This window comes from Triticum urartu, chromosome 3A, assembly GCF_056163025.1.
Source record: "Triticum urartu cultivar PI428250 chromosome 3A, HENAU_Tu73, whole genome shotgun sequence".
Classification (NCBI taxonomy): Eukaryota; Viridiplantae; Streptophyta; class Magnoliopsida; order Poales; family Poaceae; genus Triticum; species Triticum urartu.
The window spans coordinates 694,724,661-694,751,438 of NC_141875.1; the positions used below are offsets into that span (position 1 = coordinate 694,724,661).

The 26,778-nt window shown below is 43.7% G+C and overlaps 2 protein-coding genes across 2 annotated transcripts; both read right to left on the reverse strand.

Annotated features, from left to right (window-relative positions):
* Positions 1-287: 287 nt before the first annotated feature.
* On the reverse strand, positions 288-4,321 carry LOC125549289 (amino-acid permease BAT1 homolog). The gene is made up of 6 exons (XM_048712737.2): positions 3,716-4,321; positions 3,161-3,380; positions 1,494-1,675; positions 1,105-1,394; positions 877-1,006; positions 288-789 (listed from the first exon to the last, which is right to left on the reverse strand). The coding sequence occupies exons 1-6, from the start codon at positions 4,088-4,090 to the stop codon at positions 439-441; spliced, it is 1,548 nt and encodes a 515-aa protein (XP_048568694.1). The 5' UTR covers positions 4,091-4,321; the 3' UTR covers positions 288-438.
* A 19,313-nt stretch (positions 4,322-23,634) lies between these two features.
* LOC147981743 (uncharacterized) lies at positions 23,635-24,888 on the reverse strand. The gene is made up of 2 exons (XM_087517204.1): positions 24,722-24,888; positions 23,635-24,319 (listed from the first exon to the last, which is right to left on the reverse strand). The coding sequence occupies exons 1-2, from the start codon at positions 24,831-24,833 to the stop codon at positions 23,715-23,717; spliced, it is 717 nt and encodes a 238-aa protein (XP_087373330.1). The 5' UTR covers positions 24,834-24,888; the 3' UTR covers positions 23,635-23,714.
* Positions 24,889-26,778: the final 1,890 nt, after the last annotated feature.

Here is a 26,778-nt window from a genome sequence, read left to right on the forward strand (position 1 = left end):
AGCATGTCTATGTTGAAAATTCTGGTTCCACCGCCAATGATCATCCCTCATTCGGATATCCAAAAATTAATCAATACACACATACCATGCGTGTCTTTGTGCCTATGTGGCAGGGTCATCGTTACAAAATATATTGATTACTAGGCTAGTCATCTTTTTCACCTTCGCACGTACTATTTATTATGTTTGCTTCATTGTTGAGAGCATGTGTAGATGTGAGCTACTGCTTGAGAGCCCACTTCTCTAGTTCTTTCTTATCCCTCTCCTACATATAGGCAAAGGTGACATATAAGCGGATATCAACCTTTTATCATACTTGTTCTGATATGTAAATGATTTGTAACGATAACACTGCCGCACACAGGAACCTATGTAGTGCAACTTTTTAATCAACAATCCAACTTTTCATGTGCAACTAAAGATTACAACATGGAAGTTCTAGACTGTGTCAACGTTTATGATGGGCCCTTGGAACCAGAAACGGGCGTGAAGCACCCATGCCCCGATGCTGAGCAGCAGCACGCCCCCAACGGCGACCGGTGTGTAGTTGAAGTCGTCTTTTGCCACCGGGTACGCCACCGGCAAAGAGAAGAGCACGGTGACGAAGGCCACCCAGAGGACAGCGGTCCATCCGACGGCGATCCCGTACCGGCCAAGGTGAAACGGCCCCGGTATGAACGTCTTCCGGGCCGTCGTCACCCGAAAGAAGATGGGCAATGCGTAGGAGATGTACAACCCTATCGTCGCGATCGATGCCATCGCCTGGAACGCCACCTGGCTCCCCAACGACTGCATATACATGCCAAAAATATGAATCACCAAGCTATGTATGTTTACAGATGATGCATGGGAGAAATTTTGCGTGTAGTTCAATACCGTGAGGGCCATGGCAAATGCCACGGCGACGGAAAGCCAGACCATGTTCAGCGGCACTTCGTGCGTGCTCACCCTGTGCCACACATTTGAGTACGGCATCGCCCCATCCCGGGAGAAGGCGTAGCCCATCCTGTGCCACAAGAGTTGAGAGGTGTCATCATCTTAATAAGAAACTAAACTAACTTGCAAAGAAATAATATCAGCAACTATGATCCGATGACGAATTACCTCGAATTGCTGGTGATGGACCCGATGCCGCAGAGGAACATGGCACCAGCGATGACCGCGAGGCAAGCCACCGCTCCTACGCCGGTGCCGTACCTCGCGCGGAAGGTGGTGTAGAGAGCCTGGGCGATGGCGTTCCCACCAGCGTCATTGCCGGGGCTCAGCAGGTACGGTATGTCCGTCACCACCGACGTGAGGGCCACCAGGTAGATCCAGCCGAAGATGGACGACAGAGCCACCGCGCTGATGATCCCGATCGGCCCGCTTCTGTCTGCGCCCTTGGTTTCTTCGGTCTGCACATGTGTACAAGCGCAGGCAAGGATATATACCATCAGGTCACCATATGTGTGTAGATTAAGTTGTCAGCAGAATGGAAGATCATCATCGTCTACCATGTGTGCAGATGCGTCGTAGCCGAGCACGGAGTACTGGCTCATCAACAACCCCACGGCTAGAATATAAGCTTTGTTGTGGATCCCCATGCCGTTGTCCGTGTTGAAGTGCGTAAAGATGAACTCCACGCTCGCCCTCTCCTTGGCAACTGCCGGAATAAGGATCACCAGCACCAAGATACCTACAATTTTCTCAAAGTTTAGACAATTTTTTTATGATTCCAGCTCCCAAGTTTTTTTAGGTGTAGCTCCCAAGTTAAGAGACAACAAACAAAGTCAATGAAATAATTTATTACTGTAGAATTTCATGACATAGCATTTCCTTTTCTTCAGAGACCAAACTGTTAGAAATAATGGGCCTAGCTCATGTAGAATTTCTGAAATCTCAAACTTGGCCAATGAATAAATGGTAAGTAATGGTTCTAAAGTTTAGTATCACCCTGGAAGTTGAGGAGGCGTGATACCTTTTTTTTATAGTTGGTTCTCTACACCACACTTAGTGATGTGTGAAGGAGAGAAATAGTAGACCACATGCACGCGGTCGCTCGTCCGGCATGCCCTGGGCGCCACGCACGCATGCGACATGCACGTGAATGGTCCATTGAAATGTGATTCGTTGCCTTACATGGGCACAACTTCCTTTTGCATACAACTTAGAAACGAAGCAAGTACTAGATCATGATCGTGACACGATGCCATCATTGGTCCAATTATATATACTACCACCGGCCACGGTCAAAATAGACATAAAAAACACTTAGGATGTGTTTGGTTTGAGGACTATCCTCTTAGGGACAGGGGTATCCCCTTTTTACAATGGATACCACCTGTTTGGATCTGCGTCAATGAGGGATAGAGGCAGCCAGATGCTTGGAATATTCATCAAAAACGGGCCTGTGGTTTGCCTAATCTAACAACTTGCACCGCCATCTTGTGATCCTGCACCGTTAGAGGACCAATCAGATTTTTGGGAAGCGCTCTATTCGACTGCTCAAATTCGTCATCACGGGCTGTCTTTTGTCAAACCCGTGCAGCGCCACACATCATTGTCTACAAACATCGCCAGCAACAGACCATCGCCAACATCGTCATCAACAACTTCGCTCCTCCAGCAGCTCACGAAGAGTACATCCATCGTGATGTGTTCATGTTTCTATTTGTAGTTGCTGTTACATGTGTGATGGTGCTGTGCATGTCTTCATGTTCATCTAGTATGCTAGATTTCTGCATGCAATTTATTGTTCTAGTCATGAATTATTTACTGGTATTAATCATAAATTTGCCTAATATTCCAACACAAACCCTGTTAGAGACCAATTTCTCGACGTAACTCTTTGTTTCTAAATTTTCTTATGTTTTGCCGTTTTCTTCTAAATTTTGTGATATTTTATCTGTTTTCTGACTATGTCATGAGCGCAAAGTCACCACCATGGCATCAGTAGTACCTCTAATGTCAAAACCAAAATCTTGAGTTCTGCGACCAAGTCCACAATTGACCAATACTCCAAGTACTACTGAACCAAAGCTGGAGGTACTATAAAAGAAGATGCGAATTCCTGACATAGATTGCACCAATATTTTCTAGAGCACGGGTAGAATAAACCATGTCGGAGCAAATACATGCATGCATCGAGACAAAAGAAGGATCAAAGTCAAGATAAACGTACCGGCGACGTTCCAGAAGGCGCCGAGCTTGCCGAACCAGGAGAGCCAGCGGATGGGGAGGCTGTTGATGAGGCCATGCAGGACGAGGATGAGGCCGTAGATGGCCAGCACGACGTATTTGGACGCAAGGTAGCCGCCGCCGTTGGCCCCGCCGGTGCCGAGCAGGACGATCACCTGGATGAGCTGCGCCAGCGAGAAGTCCACGCTCGTCGTACCAGCCCACTGCATGATCGAGACGGTCAACACAGGAGGCTAGACCGTGTCAGCTACGCTGCCAATATTTTACAAGGAAATATACTAGTAGTACTTTTTGAAGTATGAGTTCCCTAAAAAAGAAGAAGTATGAGTTCACTGCATCAGCCGGCCGGCCGTTGCGTCGAGTCCTTATGGACACGACTCCACATGCCGCAGGGCTGCTAACTCAGAGAGTATTTGTATTTAAGATTCATCTTATCTTCTTGTATGAAAGATTTGATAGAATCTTGTGGTACTGGCACTAGAAGCCGCAGCCAAAAATGTTCCAGCACTGAAAGGATCCTATGAAGTTGGAGGCGTACCTGTCCCACGATGTTGAACCAGCCGGTGACCCATGAAGCGAGAGGCGCCCACTCCTTCCCGGCGAGCTTGGCGCTCCAGTAGTAGAGCCCGCCGGAGGTCGGGTACGCCGAGCAGATCTCCGCCATGGACAGGGCGACGCAGCCGTTGAACACCGTCACCACCAGCCACCCCAGCGTCATGGACGCCGGCCCGCCGTAGCGCAGCCCGGTGTTGTACGTGGCCGTGACGCCCATGAGCACGGAGATGATGGAGAAGGAGAAGGCGAAGTTGGAGACCGCGCTGAGCCCGCGCTTCAGCTCCTGCTTGTACCCCAGCTGGTGCAGCCGCGCTCGGTCCGCGTCCGCCGTCTCCGCGGCGCTCCGTCGCGGCGCCATCGTCGGTCGGCCGATGCCGATGAGATCTCTTCTGCCGAGTTCCTCTTGGTACGTAGCTTGGTATTGAACAGTGCTTGAGCTTGCTAGAAATGGTGTTTGGTTGGTGACACGGAGGGAGGGAGTGGAGTGGAAAGGATCCACGATCTGCGCCGTGCCGGCATCGGAGCAATCATGCACGATTTGTTATACTTCTCCATGTTCCCGTCCGATCCTCTGATTCGTCCTGCGTGTTTGACCAAAGGGGGGAAGCTAAAGTGATGTTTTGTCTGTAGCGTGGTTCAACGTACTACCATTTTCTTCTTCTTTTGCTTCAAAGAAGGAAGATGCATGTAATTCACCTCACATGGCATTATTGGACTGGTCGTCGTGCGTGGAATTGTTCGTGCTTTGGACGCAGCATGAGTGAAGTGGATCTACAGTAATAGCATGGGGAGTTAAATCCATAAAATCACCACAATACATGGGTCATTAGCAGAAAACAACCACTTTACAATTTGAGACAAAAAGCACCGCACATAGCACATTGACAGTGACAAAAACCACTAAGAGCATCTCCAATACGCGTCCAAAAAGAGCTCCGCGCGCTAAAAATTCGGTTTTTTGGACGCCGAACAGCTCCAACAGATGCTGTAAAATATTGCATGCTAAAAAGTTTTGGGCACGCGCTGAAAATCGCTATCGCGCGCACCATATTTTGGGCTTCGGATTGGGCGCGCTTCACAATTTGCACTACGTGCTTTTTTGGGCGCGCGTTTTTTGCGTCTGCTAAAGCAATGTTGGTCCCGACGCATTAAAAGTGCTACAGTGGCGCGCTATAACTCTTATTGGGCGCGAAATTTTTGTGTGGCTGTTGGAGATGCTCTAACCTAAATGCTAATTTCTTTGATGACGTTGCTAACTGGTCAAACCGGTCCGTCAGGCTGAGTTGGCAAAAAAATATATACCACAAGAACGTGTTGACTTAGTCTTCATCTTCTTGCGCAGGTCCAAAGGAGATCATAACCGGTGCACAAAAATCACTGTGAGGTGCAATAACCACAACTTTGACCTCATCATCACGCTCTCAGGTTACTCAAGCCGAGAAGTTCTAGCCCAGGGTCTTAATGACCTAGAGTGGCTCATCTTATTCGCAACCCTAGTGTCTCCTTTGTCAAAACCTGATTGTGACATCGACATAAGGTCGGGGCTGAAGTAAGATAAGGGAAAAAACCTCTCAATATCTGAGTCGAACATGTTATGTCCCTACAAATAAGTCATTATCTTCCTTGGAAAAAAAATAAGACCTTTTTTTATGAATAGAAACTTGTATTACTCAAACTCCAACAGTGTTACAATTTGAAACTGCAAGTTCCAAAACTCTGAGAGGTCCAGAACCTAACCAAGTCATGGTTCTACCTTCCTCTCTAGCAAAGATAGCTAAACAATCACTAACTTTATTTTGGGGTCTACGAATATGAGTAATACTAGTCTCCTGAAGACTCATCGTCGGCTTGGTCTCTCTAATAAGATAAGCATAAATTGATCTATTGATGTCATTTGTCTGCACCATCTTGACTACTTCCCCAAGGAATCAACCTCCAATTCGATAGGTAGCTCAGTTCTCATAAGGGTAGAAGATAATCCCTCCATACAAGCGCACAATTCTGCTTCCAAGGCATCACGGCATCTATACAACGTACGACATGCAGAAAAGATGATTGCATCATTAGAATCTCTCAAAACCATATGCTCTTCCATCCACGGTGAAGGAACCATCAGAGTTCAACTTAACTTTCCCTGCACTCGGCGGGTGGCAAGATGGAACTACTTCTGTGGACAAAACCGAAGATTTTGGTATAGGCACAACATAAACTGGGGTTTTACCTTTGCAAGGATCGAGGACTGAATTGATTTTGATGTTCATCAAGGTATCCAAATAACCGCACATGAACTGCTTTGACACTTCTACGGGTGGCGGATTCTCACCATGAACGACCTCATTATGGACAAACTAGCTACGCTAAAGTGTCATCAAGATCATGTTTCTCGTCTCAGCAGGCACCCGGTCAAGCAAATGTAACAACCAGTCCCTTCCAGAATTTTGAATCTCGTCCAACTTTGGAAGCGACCAAACGGAGGACATGCAACGCCATAAATCTCTTGCTAGCGGACACAGGCAAAATGGGTGAAAGTTGTCTTCCTCTTCAACACCACACACTGGACATATAGATGTAACTTCAAGGCTACACTTGCACTTATTTTTCCATGTCAGTAGGGATTCAGTACACACCGGCCAAGCAAAATTAATAACAGCGGGAGGAACATTGCAGGCACGCGGCATTGTCCAGTATGCTCGGTCACCTTCAGGCCTATTGCTCGATCCAACAGCTTCGGCACGGAACGCCTCTTCGAATGCTAGATTGTAGGCACTTTTAACCAAAAAGTTGCCCAGCTTCCCTGGTCCCCATGCAAGTGTCATCTTCAAGCCTTGGGGGAGATCTAATTTTCATAATCTCATCAACGTCACAGGGTAAGAAATATTTATGAAGTATGTCCTGTTTCCACGCCCCATTTTCATTGAGCAGATCTGAAACGAAGCGTATTCTGCATCTACCTTGCGGAGAGATCGGTTTATAAGAATGTGGTCTGGGAATCTAGTTGTCTCTCCACACACGCACACTTCTTCCATTCCCAATTCTCCAAATCAGTCCCTTCTTCAACAAATCAAAGCTGTGACTAATAGCAGTCCACGAAGATGATGCATTACCAGCAAAAACCGTATCTACCAAGTTTCCATTCGGATAGTAGCGGGCCGTCAATAACCTAGCACATAAACTCTCAGGCTTCTCAATCAGTCGCCATGCTTGCCTCGTAAGTAATGCTTGGTTGAACATACGGAAGTCTCTGAATCCAACACTGCCTTTTTTCTTTGGTTGCAACAAATAATTCCAAGCCTCCCAATGAACCTTCCTCTTCCCATCTTTTGACCCCCAATAGAAATTTCTCACCATTCGGGTGAGATCATCACAAATGGAAAATGGCAACTTAAACACTCCCATGATATAAGTAGGTAGCGCTTGAGCCACCGACTTAATTAACACTTCTCTCCCGGGTTGAGTAAGAAACCCATCACCCCATTGAAGCAGCCTTTTGGTCAAACTAGTTTGTAAATTTTGGAACCAGCCCTTGGGCGCGCCCCTCTGGTGTAGGAAGTCCTAGATATTTTTCCTCAAAGCATGAACTAGTTATCTTAAGGACCTCCCTCACCTGCTCCTGGGCTTCCGTTGGGCAGGCAGATCCAAATAAAGTTGAGCACTTATCATAATTCAATAATTGACCAGTATCTTGTTCATAGAGATCAAGACTCTCTTTAATTTTCAGTGCTTGTTCATGGGATGCTTGAAAGAACAAAAGTGTATCATCAGCAAACAACAAATGTGAAATACCAGGTGCATGTCGGCACACCTTAACAGGGGAGATATTGTTTAACTGCACTTCCTTTTGTAGTATAGCAGACTGACCATCAGCAACAAACATGAACAAAAATGGGGAGAGTGGATCACCTTCCCAAACCCCGCGCGTCGGTGCAAATGAATCCAAGAGGGTTCCATTAAATTTTACTGAATATTTCACCGATGTGACACAAACCATGATCCAGTCAACCCATCGATGTGAGAACCCCAACTTTTGCATCACTTGCTTCAAGAAATCACAGTCCACCCTATCATATGCCTTTGACAAGTCTAGTTTATAGGCAAAAAAACTTTTAGTAGGATCTTTCTCTTGTTTAATATGATGGATGCACTCAAACACAATCAACGCGTTATCCATGATCATTCTCCCAGGAACGAATGCACTTTGCTCTGGAGAGATAAAAGCATCCAATATTGGCCTCAATCTATTAACCAAGCACTTTGAGATTACCTTGTAAATAACATTACACAGGCTTATAGGCCTATACTGTTGACACACGAACACGTCACGTGTACCCTCGACGCCGGGGGTGATGCACCGCAGCTCACGTCGAAGGAGACCCAACCGACAGCGCGATACGCAAGACAGTCGACGGGCGCTTTTGCAGACCCGAAAACCCCACACCCCCGGGAGGGACCCCGTCAGGGAGTGCGGCGGCTATGGGCTGCCCTAGGTCGATTCGCTCGCCCCTAGAGCCTCGGGATTCGCAGCTCTCAAACACGAAGAACAGCGAAGAACGAGAGAGAAAAACGGTGGAGAGATAAAGCGTAGATGAAAAAGTAGTATATTGATTTGTTCGATTGTGTGTTGTTTAATCGGCCATCACCCCCAACATATATAAGAGGCGGCTGGACTTCCCGTACAAGTAAAGGATTCATCTAGGCTTTCCTTAGAAGAAAAATTACATCAATTCACGTCCTAGAGTCCTAATTCTATTCCAACTCGAATTAAGTCTGAATCTGGCCCAAACTCTGTCTTACTTCTTGCGTGGGCCGCCGGGCTTGCATATGATCTCCGATCAAGACGGCCCAAATATCAAACTCGTGCGCCTCGATGATACGAACAACTCTCATGTTGATCACCTTTTCAAATAAGGCCATCTTGAATACTTTTCGAGGTCATCTTTATGCTCCAGTCGGACTCGGTCTTGCGGTAGACTGGATTATCCGAGTCTCGTAGTGAATTTGTAGGCTATATACTATCTCTGATGATGATGACTCCAAAATCAAAGTTTACCGTCTTGATGATACGCACAACTTCTGTATTGAACACTCCTTCATCCGAGGTCATCTTGATAAACTTTCAGGCATATGTTCAATTTCACTCGGATTCGAGCTCATCCACTCGGATTAGAGTCATTCACTTGGATCGTCCGACTGGACTTTTCACTCGGATGTTTAGAGTCTTTCACTCGGAATACAATTTTCACTTGGATGACAATATTTTCACTCGAAAGACAATATTTCCACTCGGATGACTATATTTCCACACGGAAGGCATTATCTTATTCGATCGGCAAGTTTTCGCCCCGATGGTAATCTTTTCACTCGGAATATTTTTTACCTGGAGGACAATTTCACTCGGATGACCATATTTCCACTCGGATGACTATATTTCCACTTGGATAATAATAAGTTCATCCGGTCAGCAAACTTTCACTCGACCGGTAAATTTTCACTCGACCGTAAACTTTCACTCGGATGGTAAACTTTTCACTCGGATTTTCCGACTGAAAACATAGCCTGATCTTGATTTGTCTCTCCAGGCCTCATACGACCTCGGATTGAGACGAATTATATATGAAAATCGATCGGCTCGACGAGACGAAACTTTCCTATGTTGAAGGTTTTTCAATTCAAGGTCGTCTTGATGGCCGAATTACTCGCACAACCCATCAGACAAGTGTCTGGCACCTCGCGCCATATTTCCGTTGAGGTTCGGTCTGCAATGTATTGCCTCTAACTTTTGCATATGAACTCGGATTGACATGATTTATATATCAAAATCAATTGCCTCGACGAGACGAAGACAATTCCTTAAGTGTGCTCCTTCATCTGAGGTCATATTGAGGGCGTAATCGGCCGAAAAGCACTCAGAACATTAAATTTTGTCACTCGGAGTACAGCTTCGGCCACTGAGATGAGGTCGAATGGCGATAGCCTAAACATCAAAGTTGTTCCACTCGACGATATGAAACTTTCTCATGCTGAAAACCCTTTCACTCTGTATCTTGCCAAAATCAGGTGTCAACACATGCCCCCCTGTTTTTTGGCAAAGCTTGCACGCCGAAAAATAATACGCATGGTGTTCGTTCTAAGGACGATGTCAGCACTTCATCGGCCATTTATTTTTCTCAGGGCGATAATTATGTATCGGCCATGTTTGTGCTAAGGGCGATAATTGTATATCGGCCATTGCCTACTTAGGCTTCCTGCCACACACTCGGGTGGTACTTCTTCAAATATTTGCCATTGAGAGCTCGAGGTAACAATGCCCCTTGTATTGATTCCACCAAATATGAATTTCCGGAAACAACTCTTGTAATCCTAAAAGGACCTTCCCAACTTGGAGACCACTTCCCGAATTTTCTATCTCTTGAACCAATCGGCAGAATCACTTTCCAGACGAGATCACCAACTTGAAAATTTTTCAACTTGACTTTCTTATTGTAAGCTCTTGCCACCCTTAACTTATCTCTCTCTATCGCCTTTAAAGCAGCCAAACGTTTATCGGCAACCTCATCAATATTGTCCATCATTAAGTTATAAAAGTCTACTACCGATAAATTATTTTGTTTGGCTATTCTCAAAGCATTCAAATTTACCTCCACTAGTAAAACAGCCTCTTGACCATATACTAGCTCATATGGAGTCACCTTCGTAGCACCATGCCTTGAAATTCTATGTGCCCATAAAGCTTCAGACAACAACTCATGCCATTTCCTTGGATTATCCTCAATCTTCTTCTTGATGAGTTTGATTAAAATTTTATTGCTAGACTCGGCTTGTCCATTAGCTTGGGCATAATACGGAGAGGAATTGAGCAACTTTATATTATAAGATTCAGCAAATTCTCTAACTTGGCGTGACATAAAAGATGAACCTTGATCTATAGTTAATGTTTGAGGAATACCAAATCTATGAATAATGTGCTCGGTTATGAATTGAATTACTTCCGTATGTGTCATGTTCTTGAGAGGTACTGCTTCAGACCATTTAGTGAAATAATCAGTTGCCACCAACACGAACCGATGCCCCTTTGAGGAAGATGGATGAATTTGCCCAATAAAGTCTAAACCCCATCCTCTGAAAGGCCACGGCTTGATAATAGGATGCAACATAGCAGTAGGAGCCAATTGAATATCACCGAATTTTTGACAAGCTTCGCACCCTTTATAATATCTGTAGCAATCATTAATCATGGTCGGCCAATAAAACCCAGCACGTCGTAATAACCATTTCATCTTGGGAGCCGACTGGTGAGTACCACAAATGCCCTCATGTACCTCTCCCATAGCAACTCTTGCTTGGTCCTCATCCAAGCACTTTAAAAGAACATCATCAACTGTTCGGCGATAAAGGTCATCATCCCTCATAATATATTTAAAAGCCATACGCCGAACAGCCCTGTCCACCCTTTCACTCGGATTGCGCAAGTAAGCAACAATGGGCTTCCTCCAGTCGGAATTGTCATCTGCACTAGATTTTTTGTTAATGACCGAATCAGTGGGTTCTGGTTCGGCCTCTTCTATACTGGTAAGACAAGACATCGGACTTTGAGAAATATGAAACATGCCATGATCAACATGATATCCAGATGCTTGCTGTGCCAACTCATTTGCTTTCCAATTGTCATGTCTAGATATATGTGCAATGCTAAAACAATCCAAAGTAGAAATTATATCTAGACATCTATCAAGATAAACATTAAGTGATTCGTCCAAACACTGAAAGACTTTAGATATTTGCTGCACTACTAGTAACGAGTCACCGTAAGCCTCAATATGTGTCACACCTATAGCAAGTAACATCTCTAGGCCGAATAACAATGCTTCATATTCGGCTTGATTGTTTGTGCAAAAATATTCTAAGCGGCATGAGGCTTCAAAAACAGCACCATGAGGAGATATATAAACAATACCAACACCTTGGCCATTGCTACAAACTGAACCATCAAAGTATAATCTCCATGGTACTAATGAAACAAGGTTCATATCAACATCATTCTTGTCATTAATCCGATATTCAACAATGAAATTAGCAACAATTTGGCCTTTCATGGATTTTAGAGATTCATAAGCCAAATCATATTCAATCAAAGCATAAGCCCACTTCCCAATTCTACCACTAAGAATTGGCCTATGCAACATGTATTTAATGACATCGGGTTGACAAGCTACTACACAAGCACTCGGCACTAAATAATGTCTCAGTTTTGTGCAAGCATAATATAAGCATAGACATAATTTTTCAATAAATGTATACCTTGTCTCGGCGTCCAATAAGCACCTGCTCAAATATGTAATAGCATGCTCTTTTCCCTCGGTTTCTTGAGTCAAAACAACACCAATAACTCCTTCCTCTGCTGCAATGTAAAGCCTGAAGGGTTCTCTATGCTTGGGTGCTTTCATCACCGGAGGAGTGCACAAATAGTTTTTGATCATATCAAATGCTTCTTGCTGTTTTGCCCCCCAAGTGAAATCAGCATCATTCTTCAACCGAAGGATAGGAGTAAATGCATCAACTTTCCCTGATAGATTAGCTATGAACCTTCTCAAATAATTGACCTTGCCAAGGAACTTTTGCATATCTCTCTTGCATGTTGGAGCTTCCACTTTCTGTATGGCCTCTATCTTTTTGGGATCAATCTCTATGCCATCTTCATGAATAATGAAACCCAAAAACTTGCCAGCTGACACGCCGAAAGCACACTTCAAAGGATTCATCTTTAGTCCATACTTTTTCATTCTTTCAAAAGCTAAACGCAAATCGGCCAAGTGAGATTCAAAAGCATCCGATTTGACAACAATATCATCAATATAAACTTCAAGTATGACACCGAGTAAATCATGAAAAATCAAATTCATAGCCCTTTGATATGTGGCGCCAGCATTTTTTAATCCGAATGTCATCACTGTCCAATCAAATAAACCAAGGAAACCAGGGCATCGAAAAGCAGTCTTGTACATGTCCTCTTCGGCCATAAAAATTTGATTGTATCCAGCATTACCATCTAGAAAACTAATAACCTTATGTCCAGAAGCATCATTAATAAGCATATCGGCTATTGGCATGGGATATTCATCTTTGGGTGTAGCCCTATTCAAATCTCTGAAGTCAATGCACACCCTCAACTTGCCGGATCCCTTCTTCTCCACTGGGACAATGTTAGAAATCCACTCGGCATACCTGCAAGGTCGAATGAAATTAGCTTCAAGCAGTCGACCGATCTCTTCCTTGATCCGGTCATATGTTTTCGGATTAAACTTTCTGGCCGACTGTTTATATGGTCTAAAACCGGCCTTTATAGGTAACCGATGCTCCACTAGCTCTCGGCTTAACCCTGGCATCTCATGATATTCCCATGCAAAGCAACAAACATATTCTTTCAATAGCTCGATTAACTTAGCTTTACAATCGGCTTTCAAATTTTTGTTTATAAATGTCGATCGAGTGACTGAACCATCTCCAATATCTACCTCTTCTAATGGATCGGCCGACGTAAAACCTTGTCCAAGTTTATCCATGTCATCCAACTCCTCTATAGACTCATACATATCGTTCTCGCTGGACTGATATTTCACAAGACGTTTTTGTAACCACTCGGAGCTAGAATCCATTTAAACATATCATACCTTGGAGCCGATTGCATTCAGTCGGCTTTAAAGAGACGGGCACAAAACCATTCTTGGTCGCGCTGAGAAAATCAAACTCTGATAAGTCACGTCCCGTCAAGCAAGTAGCATTGGGATGTTGCCAATCCACCGATGCATCGGCCAAAGCAACACAGGCCGAGTTATCCGCATGAATGACTTCCACTTCATCATCAACCCACTGAATCAAAAACTGGTGCATAGTGGATGGCACGCACTGGTTTGCATGAACCCAATCACGGCCTAGTATGACGTTGTAGTTACCTTGCACCTCAGCGACAAAGAATGCAGTAGCCAAAGTTTTGCTTCCGACTGTAAGCTCCACATACATCATACCTTTGGCTTCAGTTTTTTCTTTGCCTTCAAATCCGTTGAGCACCATATTGGTCTTGATCAATTCTTCATCAGGCAAACCCAATTTCTTGAAAACCGAATAGGGCATAAGATTTACCACAGCACCACCATCAACAAGCATCCGAGTGAGCGGCGACCCATTGATATGCCCTCTAAGATATAATGGTTTCAGATGCGTTACTGGTTCTTTTGGCTTCTCGAATATTGCGTTTTTAGGGCCAAAATCCAGCTGAGCCACCTCCCCTTCTTCATCTACAGCACGAAACTCAGCGGGTAAGTAATACACCATATTGATATCCATACCTTCATGAACCGGCGTAGACTCATAGTCCAACATATCAGCCTCCTCTTCGAGTGCATCCACCGATTCTGAAATTTGTCTGAGTGAAGGAGAAGTAAGAAGTGTCACAGACGATGTGATATTTGTTGCATCGTCCTCCTTTGGTGATGTAGGTGTTGTTGTGATAGATGTAGAAGCCATTGTATCTTGCATTTGTTTAGGCCTCCACACTTGTTTTGCTGGAACCATGGGTCGAGTGTCACTAAACAACTTATCCCTTTGTTTCCCGGCCTCCTTTTCTGCCATCTCTTGACTCCTTAATCTCTGTAGTTTCCTCTTTTGTGTCTTTGTTAGCCCTGGAGGACACCACTTTGGCTGAGTGTATTTAGGATCTCTCGTTTTTACCTGGCTGGTGCTTGCTTCATGGTCATTGACCGAGTGCTTTGGCGCGATAGCAAGTATCGGCTCAGTCGGATTGCTATGCACAATCGGCTGTCGTATGACGAATGTTTCGGTGCCCAAGATAAGTGAGTCGGCATCCATTTTCTCCTTGCCTTTTGCCGACTCAATTGCTGCAACACTTGGTGATTTAACACGCCATACTTTTCGACTTTCCAGATGCATGAAATTTCCACTCGAGCGCACCTTTTTACTCGGATGGAATCCACTCGGAGGGAATCCACTCGGATGGAATTCACTCGGATGACTTCCACCTGGGTGCATTCTTACACTCGGATAATTTCCACTCGGTTGCATATTTTGACCAGTCGACTGATAGTCACCGATGTTGAGTCGGCCATTATATGAGTAGTCAAGTCGATCCCAAACAGATTGCGTATACTCTCCTGGAAATTGCGCCCTTGGTCCACTCGGTTTTGTATACCGACTGAACATATCAGCTGATGGTGACCTTGGTCGTTTCAGATGAGTCGGTCGATTGAAACTAGAACCGGCCGAGTGGTTAGCATACTTGGACAGAAACATATCAAAAGTTGGCTTGATCCGCTTGCGCTGCACTTTAGCTTCATTCTTCTTCCACTTGCCAACTTCCGGACTCTTCGGCTTGACAAATTTAACACGAGCATTTTCTTGCACTTGCGGTTGCCCCCCAAGTGTAGGGTTCTTGATGGTGATTTTGATCACTTCCTTGCCATCGGGTTGCTTATAAAGCACAACTTGTCTCCCCAAGACCTTGCTGTCCTCCTTGTCTTTCCTGGGCTCACCAACAATGACATTAGCTTTATTAGCAGATTCGGCTACCTCCGGCCGAATGAGTAGTTTCTTCCCCTCCAAACCCATGGTATTCATTAGAAAAGGTTGTTTATCAACTTGCATCTCAGAAAAGTTCAATCGTCCGTCATTAATGACCGATTGTATCTGTCGTTGAAAAACATTGCAATCGTTAGTAGCATGAGAAAAAGAATTATGATACTTGCAATAAGCACGCCGTTTTAGCTCTTCAAACGGCGGTGAAGTATGAGATATTCTAATAATCTTAGCCTGCAGCAAAGCATCAAATATTCTATCACACTTAGCAATGTTAAAAGTAAACTTCATCTCTTCATCACGATTCTTATGAATCGGTTTCAGATCATTGCAAGTAAAGGGTTTGGCCTTAGATGGCCAAACAAATTCAGTAGAAAAAACATCACCCTCATCGTCCGAGTGATCACTGTCATATTCCACCATATTCATCTTTGGACGATCGGCTTTGTATCTATGCACTTCTTTGAGGTCTTTGCTTCGGCTTTCCTGAGCCAAAGCCCTTTGTAAGACTTGGTTGATATTTAAGAACTCGTAGCCTTCTAGCTTTTCTCTAATGGGAGTTCTCAAACCACTCAGCACTAGGTCTGCCAAGTCCCTCTCGGTTATCACCAAACTAAAACACCGGTTTTTTGTTTCTCTGAATCTCTTGACGTATTCGGAGACCGATTCATCATGCTTCTGTTTAACCGATGTTAGATGTGACAACTTGAGTTCATTGTCGCCGCTATAAAAGTGATCGTGAAACTTCTGCTCTAGCTGCAACCAAACCCGAATGGAACCATGGGGTAAAGAAGAAAACCATGAAAATGCGGTACCAGTTAATGATAAAGGAAATAAACGCACTTTCAATTCATTCAATGAGCCTACCCCACCCAATTGTGCTAAATATTGACTAACATGCTCCCATGTGGTTTTTGTGCCTTCTCCATTAAATTTAACAAAAGCTGGAATTTTATATCCCGGAGGGCACTGGATGGCATCAAAGTACTCGGGGTACGGCTTTTGGTAAATCCGATTCCGAGGTAACTCAACTCCAAAATTCTCTCGAAGCATTTTAGCCATCGCCTCTCTAAGATTAGCTAGACCATCATCCATAGTGGACGATGAAGCTTGTGGCAGTGGCATAGGAGAAGCAGGGTTACTAGCTGTAGGTAGGAATTGTGGCATGTATGTCGACCCATAATTTGGTAATGGTCGAGTGGATGTAGCTGTAGGTAGGGTTTGGTTCGGTGTTGCCACCGAACCTGGCATTCTCATAATAGGATTAATGGGTGCAGCCACAATCTGATTTGTTTGGGTAGGATAATAAGTCATCGGCATGGGAGGCGCCGATGAGATGGGCAAAGACAGATTAGGGTTTTGCACACTAGCAGCTACACCATCATTACCACTAGACGATTGAGATATATTCTTCTGAGCATTAGTATTTTCTATGAAAGTTTGATAGACTAGATTGTTACCATCAGCAATACGACTTTCAATCTCAGCCCACTGCTCAGGAGAAAAGGCAGTACTTACAGAAGGTTTAACCTATTCAGTTTGAAGAGGAGGGAACTTGATTTCTTCAATCGGAGTGATGTTGCCTTGGCGATCTTTCTTGAATTTTGCAAGGAACTCCCGCAGGTCCTTCTCCTCGCGCGCCTTCTTGTACTCCTCATAGACTTGGCGATGATCAGCCGATATCTCATCAAGACTGGGCTTAATGATGTTATCGGCGTCTACCTCAGATGGCTTGGGAAGATCGGACATGGTGGATGATGATGATTGATCTTCGTTCCCCAGCGGAGTCGCCAAAAAGTGTGTTGACACACGAACACGTCACGTGTACCCTCGACGCCGGGGGTGATGCACCGCAGCTCACGTCGAAGGAGACCCAACCGACAGCGCGATACGCAAGACAGTCGATGGGCGCTTTTGGAGACCCGAAAACCCCACACCCCCGGGAGGGACCCCATCAGGGAATGCGGCGGCTATGGGCTGCCCTAGGTCGATTCGCTCGCCCCTAGAGCCTCGGGATTCGCAGCTCTCAAACACGAAGAACAGCGAAGAACGAGAGAGAAAAACGGTGGAGAGATAAAACGTAGATGAAAAAGTAGTATATTGATTTGTTCGATTGTGTGTTGTTTAATCGGCCATCACCCCCAACATATATAAGAGGCGGCTGGACTTCCCGTACAAGTAAAGGATTCATCTAGGCTTTCCTTACAAGAAAAATTACATCAATTCACGTCCTAGAGTCCTAATTCTATTCCAACTCGGATTAAGTCTGAATCTGGCCCAAACTCTGTCTTACTTCTTGCGCGGGCCGCCGGGCTTGCATATGATCTCCGATCAAGACGGCCCAAATATCAAACTCGTGCGCCTCGATGATACGAACAACTCTCATGTTGATCACCTTTTCAAATAAGGCCATCTTGAATACTTTTCGAGGTCATCTTTATGCTCTAGTCGGACTCGGTCTTGCGGTAGACTGGATTATCCGAGTCTCGTAGTGAATTTGTAGGCTATATACTATCTCTGATGATGATGACTCCAAAATCAAAGTTTACCGTCTTGATGATACGCACAACTTCTGTATTGAACACTCCTTCATCCGAGGTCATCTTGATAAACTTTCAGGCATATGTTCAATTTCACTCGGATTCGAGCTCATCCACTCGGATTAGAGTCATTCACTTTGATCGTCCGACTGGACTTTTCACTCGGATGTTTAGAGTCTTTCACTCGGAATACAATTTTCACTCGGATGACAATATTTTCACTCGGAAGACAATATTTCCACTCGGATGACTATATTTCCACACGGAAGGCATTATCTTATTCGATCGGCAAGTTTTCGCCCCGATGGTAATCTTTTAACTCGGAATATTTTTCACCTGGAGGACAATTTCACTCGGATGACCATATTTCCACTCGGATGACTATATTTCCACTTGGATAATAATAAGTTCATCCGGTCAGAAAACTTTCACTCGACCGGTAAATTTTCACTCGACCATAAACTTTCACTCGGATGGTAAACTTTTTACTCGGATTTTCCGACTGAAAACATAGCCTGATCTTGATTTGTCTCTCCAGGCCTCATACGACCTCGGATTGAGACGAATTATATATGAAAATCGATCGGCTCGACGAGAAGAAACTTTTCTATGTTGAAGGTTTTTCAATTCAAGGCCGTCTTGATGGCCGAATTACTCGCACAACCCATCAGACAAGTGTCTGGCACCTCGCGCCATATTTCCGTTGAGGTTCGGTCTGCAGTGTATTGCCTCTAACTTTTGCATATGAACTCGGATTGACATGATTTATATATCAAAATTGATTGCCTCGACGAGACGAAGACAATTCCTTAAGTGTGCTCCTTCATCTGAGGTCATATTGAGGGCGTAATCGGCCGAAAAGCACTCAGAACATTAAATTTTGTCACTCGGAGTACAGCTTCGGCCACTGAGATGAGGTCGAATGGCGATAGCCTAAACATCAAAGTTGTTCCACTCGATGATATGAAACTTTCTCATGCTGAAAACCCTTTCACTCTGTATCTTGCCAAAATCAGGTGTCAACATATACTCAGTTAACTTTGTAGGATTTGTAACTTTTGGAATTAACACAATGGATGTAGAGTTGACACCATCCGGCATCACGCCCGACGCAAAAAATTCCCTGACCGCGGCAATAACGCTCACCTTTAAGGTGTCCCAATTACGCCGAAAAAACCGGGCCGGGAAACCATCCGGTTCGGGGGCCTTCAAGGGGCCAATTTGAAACATTGCATCCGCTATCTCATCATCTGTAAAGGCCTTGGTAAGTTTCTCATTATCTGCTGCGGAAACTTTTGGCGCAATTAGATCAAGTACCGCCGAAGCATCAAGACTAGAATCAACCGAGAACACTGCCTGGAAATACTCATTGATCATTGAGCTCATGGTTTGCATATCTAAGTGAACGACCTCATTACAGTCCTTGAGCAGACGAATTTTATTTTTCCTTGCCCTCCACACGGCCTTATTCTGAAAATACTTTGTGCTGCAGTCACCCTCTTTAAGCCACGAAATCCTTGATCTCTGGAGCCACATCATCTCCTCTCTGTAAAGTAACTCATTCATTCTATCTGTTACTTTACCGTATTTCCCGTCGGTCCGCGTTCATGTTCATGAGTTGTTCCAGCATAGCTCAAGACTTCTCCAACTCCTTTGTTATATTTCCATGATTCTTTGTACTCCATGTACGCAAGGTAGACATGGTATGGTCCAAAGCAATGTGCAGCTGCGCCAAGTTATTCACATACCCAAACGATTCCCATGCTTCTCTAATGATATCTGGTAGGGCTGCATCTCTCTCCCAGTGGATTTCATATTGCCTGCAATTTGGCCTCATGAAGGAAGTTTTCGGCTCTCCGCGCAACAGCAGCGGCACATGATCTGAACTGAGTGGAAAGTGTTGCACCGAGTGAAAAGCATACAGGTTGAACCAATCATTGGAAGCCACAGCCCGATCCAATCTTACTTTGACGTTTGCATTGCCTCCTCTCAAATTATCATACGTATGTGGCACACCAGAGAACCCAAGGTCTACTAATCCACATATTTCCAAAGCATCGGAAAGCGACCATCTACCCTTCCGGTCTAGGGGTTACTGGAAAATGTTCAAAGTCCCATGTGGCTTCGTTAAAATCACCTATTACCAACCACGGCAAATATGAAACCGTGCTTAAGTTCTAAAGTTTTGTCCACATTAGGTGTTTATTTTCAACTCTCGGTTCCCCATACACACATGTTAATCTCCATTGCTCACTAGAATCTGAGATTTTCACCGCCACATCAATATACCTGTCATCTTTGTCCAGTATGTCCACCGTGCACGACTCATGCCAGTAAAGTGCCAGGCCACCGCTCAGACCTGCACTGTCCACTCCTTCATAACCTCTTAGCCCAAACCGGCCTCTATGTCGTCTCATCCTTCCAGATTTTTGGCTGGTCTCACATAAGAACACAAATTTGGGGGAATGCGACCTTATTATAGTCGCTAGCTCTCGAACTGTCCGGGTATTCCCCCCTCCCCGACAGTTCCAGCTAATAATATTTATTGGGCTCGGCGGTCCTTCACCCAATCGCAATCTCGATGAAACAGAAAACCTCGCTGCCGGCAAGCCGTGGAGGAAAGAAAAAACCTGCCGTCGCCGAAGCCGATGGAGGGACAGAAGAGGACGTCCATGATCAGTTCGTCAGGACGGATGGAGTACCACACCAACAAACGACCAAATCAACGCCAAACTTTCATAGACTGGATCACGATACGCACACACAGGACATCAAAACTTCATGCAAGACATGTTCCTCCGGCCGTGGACCATGGAACAAACAAAACCAATCTACTCCTGAAAACCTTGGTGTATAGCCACCACGGACAACGGTGCAAAGATAGGGAGACCAGCCACGGCACCGCGGTGCCGTCCTGGGATTGAAAACGCTGGCACCGACAACGTCACTGGAGGAATGTCACTAGGAGCGTGATACTCAAAACACGTCGACGAGATCTTTTAGAGACCCCAAACCCCACATGCATGGAAGGAACCCTGTATGGACATGCAGTGGCTATGGGCTGCCCTAGTCGAGCTTATTGCCTCTAGGGCCTCAAAGGTTTGTTGTTGTCGAACACAAAGAACAAACAAGATTGAGGAGAAAATGAGGGAGAGAGGTAAGTAAGAATAGAATTTGGTATATGCATTTAACGATTGTGTGTTATTTCAATCAGCCATCACTCTCATCAATATATGAGGCAGCTGGACTTTCCGTACCAGAAAAGGACTCAAATTATATCCAATATGTCAATTTCTAACCTAATCCAGACAGGTAGGTCCGGAGGCTCCGGGCTCAATATGTATAAAATAGCCATCTTATACCAGTTTTGGAGGTCGCATACGACCTCGGCTCGAGATGATCCCAAAATCTAACTTGTTCTTCTCGATGAGATGAACAAAATTTCATGTCGAGCCGAATTCAAGTTGAAAATCATCTTGGTCATATTCGTGTGAGCAAATAGGTAAAAATAAATAATGAAAATTAAGTTTTCTGCGCACAGTTTTGTAAACATTCTGTTAAGTCTAAAGGTTCTCGCAGAGGTCATGATTTTAGATTCGGAGATTGCATAAGATCTCAAAAAAATGACCAAAAATCCAAAGTTGTTTGTTTTGACGACACGAAGAACTTTCATGTTTAATAAATTTCCATTTGGTGCAATCTTAGTTACCTTTTTTGAATGTTGAAATATAGATGAACTCTAGATTTATTCCGAGAAGGGTCGGTCCTTAATTCCATGTTGTATTAAAATAAATAGAATTTACGCTATAATTTTATACATTTTTATGATTTATCTCTATTACACTACAATCTTATCAAATATAGTTTTTATTTCACGTACCTTAAACATCCAACCACATAATGCGCTTTTTAAATATTAATATTTTTATTTTTATTTAGTTCTAATGTTGGTTCCTGAAAAAAAATTGTGGTTTGCTAGATATTCTATGAAAAAAGGGACCCTAGCTCTAAAAAGATGTTTCAACCAAGTTACACTATTTGTGAGAAATAAAATATTAAAGATTGCTTGTCTTAGTGAATAAATTTGTGAGGGATGCATCCATATATTGTATATATATTTTGTGACTGGACACACATATATTAATTATATCTTTCAGCATCTTGGTAGAAATATTTTTTTGCTTGGTAGAAATATTCAACTCATATGTTCTACCAGTTTCTAGTGTATAGATAGCCAAACAGAAAATTCTAGATTGTATGACTTGTTTTGCCAAAGAGGCTTCCATTCCACTTTAAAACAACACAACCAAACTGGTACAAGGTGATGATGATATCCTATTACTAAACAGATAAATGGGAAACAATAATACGTAGAAATCTGTATCCTACCATAAAGCAACCTAGACTACCAATAAGGAAGAAGACTCGGCACCAACGAAAATTGCCGGACCTCATTGCGCCACTCACACCAAGATGTCGCGAAGAGGTCCCCATACCCTTCCGATCCAGAACGTGGAGCCCAAGCCTCCCTACGGATAACGAGGACCGCAAGTATCGCCATCCAGGACCCATGTAAAAGATAAGGAAGCAAGTGCGGCCACCCATGCCAGAGCCGATGAAGCCTCAAGCTAGGATCCTAAAATGTCTGTGATGAGGATGCGGCGCAGTGAAGGTAACTTGGGCTCGGAGCCCTCGGGAGGGAGACGATGCAACGCGTCGCCGTCGTCGAGATCGAGAAGACGGTCAAGGGTTTTCACCCCGAGCCCTAGCTTGGCGAGAGGGACTGATGACTCGTTTATACGCATTTTTAGAGCTCATATGTTGCATATTATCTTTATATATCATGTACCATTGAACCAAGTGCATGTCCATTATGCATGATTTCTGGTTTTTACTCTTTTGATAGTAAGCATTGCATAGTGTGTGGTTATATTTAGTTTTCGGTTCTATTTTAGTAGACGTAAATGTTTGTGACTAAAGTGTTTATTACCTCTTCCAAGTGGGCTTTTACACTTTGACATTGTCACTTTCAATAGAAGTCAGGATCAGACGTTATCAAAAGTTTGTGTTTACTTACATGAGCATGGTTTCTCACATGGTCGGTTATATATTGCTGTGTCAAGGGTTACTTCACGGGGCTGGCCTGAAGTTTCTGATTGAGAAAGCTATATATTGCTGTGTCAAGTGTATGCCGCAGAGCCCTCGGACGCATAAAGAAAGTATCAATAGTTTGTGAGCTTATGGATGGTTGCTTTTTATTGACAAATATGATAATATAGCTTAAGTTGGTCTTCGAATTGTTGTTGTAGTTTTCACTTTGTGCAGTCCTTTCTTCCTGCATTATTTATGTGAGAATTAATAAAGTGTATGCTGCAGAATCCTGCTGTTTTTTTTATAAGATTGCCCACATACCATAGGCCCTTTCATAGTTGACGAAAATATCGTTTTCTCATTGAACGAACATCGCCGGAAAAAAATCTAACATAAATCTAGAAAAATGCAGGCTGATTTCATCACAAGGAACCTAATCATCTAATCTACAGTTTTCTTTCGAAAATATATTATTATGTATTTGAAGTACCCCCTATTAGTCACAGCTAAAATAAAAAAGCTAATTCTTAAAAAAAAAAGTTTTGTTAAAACACAGCGGCATGTCGTCATGGTTGTAGTTTTATACGGTGGTCAATGCTGATAGGCCACCATGGCCGTGTTGTTTGAATGTTTATTTCTCCTTTTCTGCAAAAGCAAAAATAAAATTTGAAAAGCACACTCTTCCTCCCAAATGTTAACCATTACTCATTACAAATTTATTCGGATGATGTGGAAATACAGAAAAAATAAAGTGAACACACACAATTTCTACCAGGTGCACCCTTGCTCATGTGAGTGACTTGGCACATTCGATAACACTAATCGTAGTTTTTCTTCTGCATAAACTATGTCAGACAAAGTGTTGATCAGCTCTTGATTGTCTCCTTCTCCATGGGAGCAACACATCTGGAAAGCAGAGGATCTTGCTGCGTCCATCAACTCGTGTGCTGTTTGAACTTTCTCTATTGTGAGCCCCCAGCCTTGCATCAGCAGTTTATTTTGTTGTTCGAGTATTCGATTTTTTCTCTTGAGTCGCTGCACTTTAGATGTTCTGCCACGCCGACGTCGCTCCCCATCCTCAACTTCTATGTTGAACTCTTTCCAGAGAGTTTTGATCATTTCTTGCGCTGCAGCCTCTTCGGCTTCTTCTGCGCACTGAAATCTCTTTTCTTTCTTGGTGCATATTTCTCTCTGGCCAGTTGGCATTGACAGATAGTTGATTCTGATTCTTGCAGTTGAAGCATATTGATCGATTATGTGGTGTCCTCCAATAAAGTGCTTTGTTTCAAACTTTGGTTTTGGAATTTGGAGCGCTATTGTTATCTGTTCAAGGATTAGTTTTTGACTGATGCATACTGTTAATATCTCATCACCTGAAAGATAGATAATATGATGCTCAATGGTATAAACGTCATCCATATATAAAAGATGGTGTGGTCAACATAAGGTAAGGGGATGTTTATTATTCCCTCTATAACTAAACGTAATGGACATAAAAAATTTCAAAAGTTAAACTTTCTAAATTTTGACTACATTTATAGAGAAGAATATATACATCTATAATACTCGTCCCGTCTGGAAATAACTGACGTTCAAGCGGACCGAAAACATCCGTCGCTCAATGGAGGGAGTGTTAAATAAATATCATTAGAACATCATTAAACGTATGTCTATATTATATTTATTTGGCAGTATGATTTTTGTTAATACTTGTCTCACTAATCTTGGTCAAACAAAAAAACTATGCACACTACATTTGGGAATGGAGGGAATACCATTTCGCTTTATGTAGGGTGCGCCTCTCTTGCTTGACTGTGCAGTAGTATTATGATCTTCTGTTTCCTTGGGACATGTGGTTTTGAGGTTCTTCATGCTCCACTCTGTCATTTTGAGAGCTTGTGCTAGTTCCTGGGCGTGAAGGCCGGTATTTAAAGGCAAACGCATCGCCTTTCGTCGTGTTCTTGAATGTTCATGTGAACTAGTACGTGTTGTTACTTTGACGTGTGTAAGCATGCACTGATACGCGTCGTTGTTCTAACGATTTTTTTCTGCATGCTTAGCACATAGTCGTTTTTCTGCTGCATGCTTACCACGTGGTGATTTTTTACTGACTACCTGTGAACTACTGCTGGACCGCCTGACACAGTCGATGAAAAAGGGACGCATGTACATGGAGGCATGGACAGTTGAAGAGTGGGACGATAAGTTTCTGTTTAAGTGCCAAAATAAAAGACTGCAGGGGAGATACATCTTCAGTGTTGTCTTTAAGCAGACAGGTGCGCTTTCACCTCAGGTCTTGCCGAGCTGTCGCTTCGGTGAGTACTTTACCGCTGTCCTTGCATGCATGGTTGCCATGTTTTCTTGCAGGTGCATGGTTCACCGTCTATTTGCATGACGAGAATAGTATTCACCTTGTGCGTTCGGTTTATTCGGTTTACATGGTTCGATTTATACGGTTTTTCAGTTTGTACGGTATTAATACTTTGATAAATATGGTATAAAATTAAAATATGGTTCGGTTTCGGTATCAAATTATTTCGGTATGGTTTCGATATATACCATAAAAACCAAAGTTGACGCGAATTTGAAAATGACGTAATAATAATTAGCAAATTTATGACTCAAAACACATACTATTCTACACAAATAGTATATGACTATATATATAAGTATATATGCATACATTGATTCATTTGTTGATGGTTATGGACGTGCTTAGCATTTTAAAAATAGAAAAATGACTATGTTACAAGAAAAAGTTACGTGCGTAGTAGTGCATTTGACCCATGTACAAGAAAAATGACAACTTGTATGGTTCTTCATCTCAAGAAATATAAATTTATTTTTTACTTCGGTTTATTCGGTTAACTGTTCGGTTTTCCGGTATATACCATAAAACCAAGTTCAAATCGGTATAAAAAGTTCATACCATACCGAAATCAGAAACCATAAAAACCATAAAATTGGTTCGGTTCGGTTTATTTTCGATTCGGTTTTTAAATGCACAGAGTGAAATAGTATGCATGATCATAGGCATTGGATAAAGATGATCTCGTCTCGTTCTATAAATATGAAAACGAAATGAGCAAAAAAAAACAGCAAAAAAAAGGCAAGTACATGATTGGACGATACAACATATTTAGAAGCCCATCTTACAAACCAAATCTAAAGATACAACATGAAGTATAGAATGACTAATACGGTTCGACGGACGACGCTTGAGCTCCACGACAATACATCCAAAAGGGTGACAACACAAAGCGTGTTCGTTCCCGAGTCCGTGGACATGGATTTTCATCCGAAGCCTGGGCACAAGAAAGAAACCGCGACAATGTCCTCAAAGGGATAGCAGCGCCTGCGGGTGTCGTCGCTGCTGCCACCGGAGTGTGATGTGTTTGCCGAGGAACTCACCGGCACCACCATGAGACACCTAGGTCACCAGCGCGACGAAGACCAGCCCGTCCAAACCAGATCAGAAGGCCGCCACTTCCGCCATTGTTCCCGCTAGAGAGCCGACCAGGCAGCCCATCGACAGTGGCCGCTGCCTGTAGCACCTCGTTGTTGAAGCCACACTGTCATGCCCCACTAGCATCACAAACACGCTGAGCACACTGCCATCGTATGCACCAGCACGGCGCCTAGCAGCTACCGAGCCTCGGCAACACCATGCCTGACAACACTGGCGGAGCTTCTCCAAGGCCGAGTGGGCCGTGGGCCGTCCAGGTCTGAAGTAAATTATATATATATGCTTCATACCCAGCCGGCCAGCCCAGCCCACAACCAGTACGCAGGTGCAGCCCACAGTCCATACACACATCAGCCTCTGCCCCGC